Source organism: Tachysurus vachellii, chromosome 20 (genome assembly GCF_030014155.1).
Source record: "Tachysurus vachellii isolate PV-2020 chromosome 20, HZAU_Pvac_v1, whole genome shotgun sequence".
NCBI classification, from domain to species: Eukaryota; Metazoa; Chordata; class Actinopteri; order Siluriformes; family Bagridae; genus Tachysurus; species Tachysurus vachellii.
The window spans coordinates 275,001-282,500 of record NC_083479.1 but is presented as its reverse complement, the minus strand read 5'-3'; the positions used below and the strand labels follow the sequence as shown (position 1 = coordinate 282,500).

General features: G+C 43.8%; 1 protein-coding gene across 1 annotated transcript in view; it reads left to right on the top strand.

Annotated features, from left to right (window-relative positions):
- ryr1a (ryanodine receptor 1a (skeletal)) overlaps positions 1-7,500 on the top strand; it is a 60,491-nt gene that overhangs the window by 19,640 nt on the left and 33,351 nt on the right. Inside the window, exons 36-57 of the mRNA XM_060895335.1 lie at positions 1-79; positions 167-736; positions 1,205-1,405; positions 1,532-1,643; positions 1,746-1,889; positions 2,010-2,283; positions 2,844-2,958; positions 3,040-3,172; positions 3,256-3,350; positions 3,444-3,579; positions 3,912-4,098; positions 4,187-4,298; positions 4,602-4,722; positions 4,822-4,991; positions 5,078-5,298; positions 5,642-5,732; positions 5,902-6,042; positions 6,195-6,358; positions 6,457-6,535; positions 6,718-6,807; positions 6,899-7,039; positions 7,316-7,393. The exon at positions 1-79 is cut by the window's left edge and continues 351 nt beyond it. Of these exons, the coding sequence (XP_060751318.1) occupies positions 1-79; positions 167-736; positions 1,205-1,405; positions 1,532-1,643; positions 1,746-1,889; positions 2,010-2,283; positions 2,844-2,958; positions 3,040-3,172; positions 3,256-3,350; positions 3,444-3,579; positions 3,912-4,098; positions 4,187-4,298; positions 4,602-4,722; positions 4,822-4,991; positions 5,078-5,298; positions 5,642-5,732; positions 5,902-6,042; positions 6,195-6,358; positions 6,457-6,535; positions 6,718-6,807; positions 6,899-7,039; positions 7,316-7,393 (3,454 nt within the window). The remainder of the gene's footprint in view (positions 80-166; positions 737-1,204; positions 1,406-1,531; positions 1,644-1,745; positions 1,890-2,009; positions 2,284-2,843; positions 2,959-3,039; positions 3,173-3,255; positions 3,351-3,443; positions 3,580-3,911; positions 4,099-4,186; positions 4,299-4,601; positions 4,723-4,821; positions 4,992-5,077; positions 5,299-5,641; positions 5,733-5,901; positions 6,043-6,194; positions 6,359-6,456; positions 6,536-6,717; positions 6,808-6,898; positions 7,040-7,315; positions 7,394-7,500) is intronic.

Sequence of the window (7,500 nt, the reverse complement as noted above, 5' to 3'; positions counted from 1 at the left end):
CACACTGAACTTCTCACACACCGGCTTTGTGGGCACCAACGCTGACCTCTACACACTCAGCCCCTTCATTCCACTGCAGGTATGAAGATATCTGATTGGCAGTAATCACTCTAACACAGCACAAATGCAGTTCCTGATCATCTAATGGTCTTTCTTTTCTCTCTAGATTCTGAAGGACCATGCCCTGAGCATGTTAACAGAGGCGGTACAAGACGGAGGCCAGGCAATGCGTGACCCTGTAGGGGGCAGTGTGGAGTTCCACTTTGTTCCTATCCTGAAGCTGATCAGTACGCTGCTCATCATGGGTGTGTTTGAGGATGAGGACGTGAAACACATCCTCAAACTCATCGAGCCCACCGTGTTCCGAGAGGACAAAGGCTCTCACATGGCAGAGGACAAGAGCAGAGGAGGACAAGAGCAGCAGATTGCTTCTAAAGAGGAGAGAATGGAAGTGAAGGAAAAGGAGGAAGTGGTGGATGAGTGGACTGAGGATGAAGGGATGGAAGAGGAGGAAGAGGAGCAGGAAGAAGAGGAGGAAGTCCAGACAGAACGTGAAGATGAGGACGATCACCCAGCATCTGAAAAATCTGACAAAGAGAAAGCCAAGCACAGAGGGGTGGAGCCTAAAGCTGAGCAGGAGGATGGGCCTACAGTGGGGAAGGAGGAGCCAAAAGAGGAAGAGGAAGTCGGGGAGGGGCTTCTACATATGAAACTACCAGAATCTGTAAAGTTGCAGGTATTTTTCTACATAATACATCAACTTTCATGTTAAGATTTAAATGCATTTTATTTATTCACTCTGATGTGCAAGTGTTAGAAGATAAAATCATGTTAGAATTCTAGTGTAATATTCTTCTTCTTCTTCTTCTTCTTCTTCTTCTTCTTCTTCTTATTATTATTATTATTATTATTTATTTTTATTTTTTTACCAAATTGTGATTCATTTTTCACGTTCTATTTTCCATTTCCATTCGCCTACTCAATTCTTCATTCTGTCCATCGAACTATATTTCTCTCTCTCTACATTTAGCATCTTTGAAGGGAACATCTAAAAGTGCCAGAAGAATGATGTGATGCATGAAGTTGTTTTATAATTATTCAGCCTGAGAGCTCCTCGTCTGACACAGTGACTCTCTCCTAATACATTAATGCTCAAGTGTTGAGGTTTGAATAATTCGAGTTCCTCCTTCTCTCTCTTTCTTAGATGTGCACTTTGCTGCAGTATTTTTGCGACTGTGAGCTGCGTCACCGTGTCGAGGCCATCGTGGCCTTCTCTGATAGGTTCGTCACTCAGGTGCAGTCCAATCAGAGGCAGCGATATAATGAGCTCATGCAGGCCTTTACCATGACCGCAGCCGAGACGGCTCGCAAGACCAGAGAGTTCCGTTCACCACCACAAGAACAGGTGTGTTTATACACACACACACACACACACACACACACACACACACACACACACACACACACACACACACAAACATTCCTTTTCTACTGTGCATGAGAAGTTATGAACTCTAAATCCTGTTGTCAGGTGAACATGCTGATGAATTTTAAGAATTGCCCAGATGAAGAGGACACTCCTGTTCCTGAGGAAATCCGTGGTGAACTTCAGATGTTTCACAGTGACCTACTGGGTCACTGTGGTAAGTCAGAACCTAACCTTAGTGTAAAAAAAACATTTTGAGTCTCTGTGGAGAGAAGATGTTCTCCACTCCACAGATACTGAACTTTTTCCTTTTGTTCAGGTATTCATGTTGAAGAAGAGGAGGAGGAAGAGCACGTGGACACGTCTCTGCGTGGACGATTCTTTAGGTTACTTGAAAAAGTGAAGCGACTACGAAGGAGAAAGCAGGAGACAGAGCTGGAGCAAGAAGAGGAGAAGAAACCCAGTGAGTGCTGAGTTGATTGATAGTTAACATTAATAAACTTAATTACGTTCATTTATTGCTGCCAGATTAGAATGAAGTTTTCAGTAAATGAGATAAACAGAACTTTCCTGTGTGTCTCAGGCACTTTACAGGAGCTGATCTCACACACCATGATCCACTGGGCTCAGGAGTCGTTCATCCAGGACCCCGAGCTGGTGCGGCTCATGTTCAGCCTGCTGCACCGGCAGTATGATGCTCTAGGAGAACTGATCAGAGCTCTGCCCAAAGCCTACACCATCAACGCCGTGTCCATGCAGGACACTATGGAGCTACTGGAGTGTCTCAGCCAGATCCGCTCACTTCTTATCGTCCAGATGGGTCCTGAGGAGGAGAGGCTCATGATCCAGAGCATCGGGTCAGAACATAAGCAGCACTTTCTCCATCTCGTTACTCATTATTCATATAGTATGAGTTCAAATGTCCAATGTGTTTGTTCTGTAGTGAAGAAAACAGTGTACAGTGAAAATAATGTGTTAATTACATCGGTAATGTAGGTAAATAGAATAGAGTACAATGAACTATAATGTATGTGTGTGTGTGTGTGTGTGTGTGTGTGTGTGTGTGTGTGTGTGAGTGTGTGTGTGAGAGAGAGAGAGAGAGAGAGAGAGAGAGAGAGACTGTGTGTGCAAGTGTGTGTGTATTTATGTATCAAGAAACCTTACTTTGGCAGCACAGTACTGTAATATTTTATCACACACACACACACAGACAGACACACACACAAACACACACACACTCACACACACACTCACTCACACACACAGACACACACAAACACACACACACACAAACACACACTGCTCCTGGTGATAAATTATTCATTATTTAATAGATTTCTACATTTCTGTTCCCTGTGTGTATGTACAGTATACAGTATATATATATGTTCATACATAACTTCTGTCCTTTCTCCAGTAACATTATGAATAACAGAGTGTTCTACCAACATCCCAATCTGATGAGAGCACTGGGCATGCACGAAACCGTCATGGAGGTCATGGTTAATGTCCTCGGAGGTGGAGACTCGAAGGTAAACAGGATGATTTGGTGAAGTCAGACTGTCGGCTCTAAAACAGATTAAAGGGCCTGGTGTTAAACTTGTTTTCTGCAGGAGATTCGTTTCCCTCGCATGGTGACCAACTGCTGTCGTTTCCTGTGTTATTTCTGTCGAATCAGCCGTCAGAATCAACGCTCCATGTTTGATCACTTGAGTTACCTGCTGCAAAACAGCGGCATTGGCCTGGGTCAGTTAACCGTGCCCTGTACTCTACACTCCTCTTTCTTTTCTTCTAAACTTGTGACTGATGGTGTGATGATGGTGTTTCAGGTATGCGAGGCTCTACACCTCTTGATGTCGCTGCAGCTTCCTGTATTGATAACAACGAGCTGGCGCTGGCTCTTCAGGAGCAGGACCTGGAGAAGGTGATCGTTTCTGAGTTATCTAATAATGAGAGTTTAAATGAACGTGAACTTTTCCTCTCCTGTGTATCTGACTGTGATGATGCTCCTGTGTAGGTGGTAAAGTATTTGGCTGGCTGCGGGCTGCAGAGTTGCCCCATGCTCCTGTCAAAAGGTTACCCTGATATCGGCTGGAACCCCTGCGGTGGAGAAAAATACCTGGACTTCCTCCGATTTGCTGTCTTTGTTAATGGTGTGTATGAGTCATGTAGGTGTCCTGGGTCAGAGACACAGACGATAGTAACTGACACAGCAGACGAAAAATGTTCATCAGGAGAAGGAAGATCTGTGAAATCCAATAGTCCAATTGTATTAAGGAGCAAAAAAGCTGTGGTTAAAATGACCTTCAAGGTTTTTTAATGTTGTTGTTTAAAGTCTGGATGGTTAAAATCACCTGATCGGGTCTCAGTCTTTACACGGTTTTACCTACAAACTGTATTCTGCACATCCATCATCATCAGCTGCACCGTGAGGACTTCAGCGTTCCTGATAATGACGGTGTAGTGTTTGTCTGTGTGTGTTCAGGAGAGAGTGTGGAGGAGAACGCTAACGTGGTGGTGCGTCTCCTGATCAGACGACCCGAGTGTTTCGGCCCCGCGCTCAGAGGAGAGGGAGGTAATGGACTTCTGGCTGCTATCGAAGAAGCCATTAAGATCTCGGAGGATCCGGCTAGAGATGGACCCAGTGTCAAAAAGGACAGACGCTTCCCTATGTACATATCTTTTTATTTCCTCTATAACTTCACTGTCCCATGTCCATGTCTTAAAATAAACTCATGTGTAAGTGTTAAATGTTTTCAGGTTTGGAGGAGAAGAGCAACACGAGGAGAACAGAGTTCATCTGGGAAACGCCATCATGTCCTTCTATGCCGCTCTCATCGACCTGCTGGGACGCTGCGCTCCCGAAATGCACGTAAGTGTCTGCTTTAACATTTACTCACCCTGAGTTTCGTGATAACTCCATGTTTTATTACCCATTGAGTTCACAGTTTGAGGATAATTCACTGGTTTATAAATTTCATAAACATAGACATTTTATTTCTATTTAAAAGGGTTTACTGTGAGCCAATGCTGTAGGAGGTTCTGGGAAGTTTGACATTTTTAAAAAATAATGTATTATTACTTGTTTATTATTAAGTGTTTAGTGAAAGTTATCATGAACACTGAATTAAGGTCCATCAGTCATCATCTATAACATTTTGTTGTGCCTGAGCAGTTGATCCAGGCAGGAAAAGGAGAAGCTCTGAGGATCAGGGCCATTCTCAGGTCTCTGGTTCCCATTGAGGACCTGGTAGGTGTTATCAGTCTTCCCCTGCAGATACCTGCGTTTGGGAAAGGTGAGAAGATCTGTGCCTTATTTATCTTATAGATCTATTTATAATCTACTTGTTTCTGTTCATCAGAACAATGTGTTGTATCTAACTGTTTTATTTTAGATAACAGTATTATTGAACCAAAGATGTCTGCCAGTTTTGTCCCGGACCACAAGGCCCCCATGGTGCTCTTCCTGGACAGAGTCTATGGCATCGATAACCAGGATTTCCTCCTACATGTGCTGGAAGTAGGATTCCTGCCTGATATGCGAGCTGCTGCGTCTCTGGACACGGTGTGCAGCTCCGAGCGTCACTTGCTCTCTATCCTTCTCTCTTCTTGTGTATTTGTTGTTGACTGAATTTGTCGCTCGTTCCCCAGGCTGCCTTCAGTACCACAGAGATGGCTCTGGCTCTGAACCGTTACCTTTGTTTGGCCGTGCTGCCTCTCATCACTAAATGTGCTCCTCTGATTGCTGGCACTGATCACCGCGCTATCATGATCGACTCCATGCTGCACACCATCTACAGGCTCTCCCGAGGACGCTCGCTCACTAAAGCTCAGAGAGACGTCATTGAGGAGTGTCTCATGTCTCTGTGCAGGTCAGTTACATTTCAGACCAAACCTCTTTTTGAAGGTCTTAATGTTTAGACGATTCCTGACTCCAGTGACACTCAGTTAATAAAATCCTTTTGTTAAGATTATTTAGAAATGTTCAGAAATGTTCTTTAGGAATGTTCTTTATGTCCTGGTGTTCATGTGGACTGTCTGATCCTTACACATTGTGAAGATGTGTTTGAGAATGAGATGTTTATACGGTGTAAGAGAATAAGTCCAGAAATGATGGAGAGATTCTACACCATGGGATGGTCTGTGCAGTGTATCGTGTGATGTGGAGTCCTTTAAGTGCCTTTGGTGATGTTTGTGATGTACTTCCTGTTTCAGATATCTGCGACCATCTATGCTTCAGCACCTTCTGAGAAGATTGGTGTTCGATGTGCCGATTCTAAACGCATACGCCAAAATGCCCCTGAAGGTCAGATTCTGCTCCATAAACACCTCCAGTTGTGTTACACAGACTGTAAGGAGACATAAAGACTCACAGCACTGTGGTCATGTCAGTTTAGGGCTCATGTGAGAATATATTGATATAATTCTATAAGACTTCTTTATCCAGTGGAGAACTTCCCCCGTCTGTGTTGTAGCTGCTGACGAATCATTACGAACGCTGCTGGAAGTATTACTGCCTGCCCAACGGCTGGGCCAACTTTGGTGTGTCATCGGAGGAGGAGCTTCACCTGACACGCAAACTCTTCTGGGGAATCTTTGAATCTCTGGCACACAAGGTGAGAGTCATGAGTCGTCTGTTCAACTCTGTAACATAATAATTAAAACAATTCTCAGTAATTCAGACTTTTGAATCCTACTTCCATTATATTTATATTATATTATAAAGCTAAGGTTTTAGAGAAAACTAAAATGTTTTTTCTTTCTACAGAAATTTGATGCAGAATTGTTTAAGATCGCGATGCCCTGCATCTGTGCCATAGCCGGTGCCATACCTCCTGATTACGTGGATGCCAGTTACTCTTCTAAAACAGAGAAGAAAGCGTCTGTCGATGCAGAGGGAAACTTTGACCCCAAACCGGTCGACACAACCAAGTACGACAGATCAGAACATTATAGAATTATTACAGATACGTTCCCTTTAAAGACGGTGATGTTTGATCACATTGTGTTTCTGCTGCTCTTTTATCTAGCACCATCATTCCTGAGAAACTGGACGGATTTATCAACAGATACGCAGAGTACACTCATGACAAGTGGGCTTTTGAGAAGGTACAGCTGAATGAGTCACTGATTCACACTGTTCACTCTGTGTGTGTGTGTGTGTGTGTGTGTATACTGTGTACTACAGATACTGGCGTGTTTAACTGTGACACTAAGTAGAAATATTGTACTATGAACCCATCACATGTCCTTACGCTGCTCTCGGATGTATTTTGTGTGTTTTTGCGCAGATCCAGAACAACTGGACATTTGGTGAAGTGCTGGATGAAAATTCGAAGACTCATCCGATGCTCAGACCATACAAAACTTTCTCGGAGAAGGTAACAGAGGCTTTTCCTGGGCATGTTCTGGATTATTCTGCAACAGATTTTTTACCTTTCACCGTTCACTTTCGTGTCCTCTGTCGTGCAGGATAAAGAAATTTACCGCTGGCCCATTAAAGAGTCCATAAAGGCGGTAATAGCCTGGGAGTGGACGCTCGACAAAGCCAGAGATGGAGACGAAGACCGAGGAGAGAAGAAAGCGGCACGGAAAATCTCTCAGACTGCACAGGTACCTGTGAGAAAGACAAAAGGGAAGGAGACCTGATCATCACCTGATCCTTATAGTGATGAACTGAGAGAGGAAGTTTAATATCTTACATCTTTCACTGTATCTTCTTTGTTACTCTGAATCATTAGACAGCATTTAGTCTTTATTTTTGTTATGTAGTGAGAAATTTCGGTACGTTTTCAGTTTTATGTGACTGCAGACAGTCCGACTCTCTGTCTGACTCTCTGTCTGACTCTCTGTCTGACTCTCTGTCTGACCGTCTGATTCTGTTACTAGGCGACGTACGACCCGAGCCACGGCTACAATCCTCAACCCATTAACATCTCCGGCATGACTCTGTCCCGAGAGCTACAGGTAAGCTGACAGTCATGGCTGCACTGGTGTTAAGTTAGTGTAAAGGCAGGTGTTAGGTGTGTAACGGAGATCCACATTAAGATCTCTCAGGGTTTATTTACACTGAA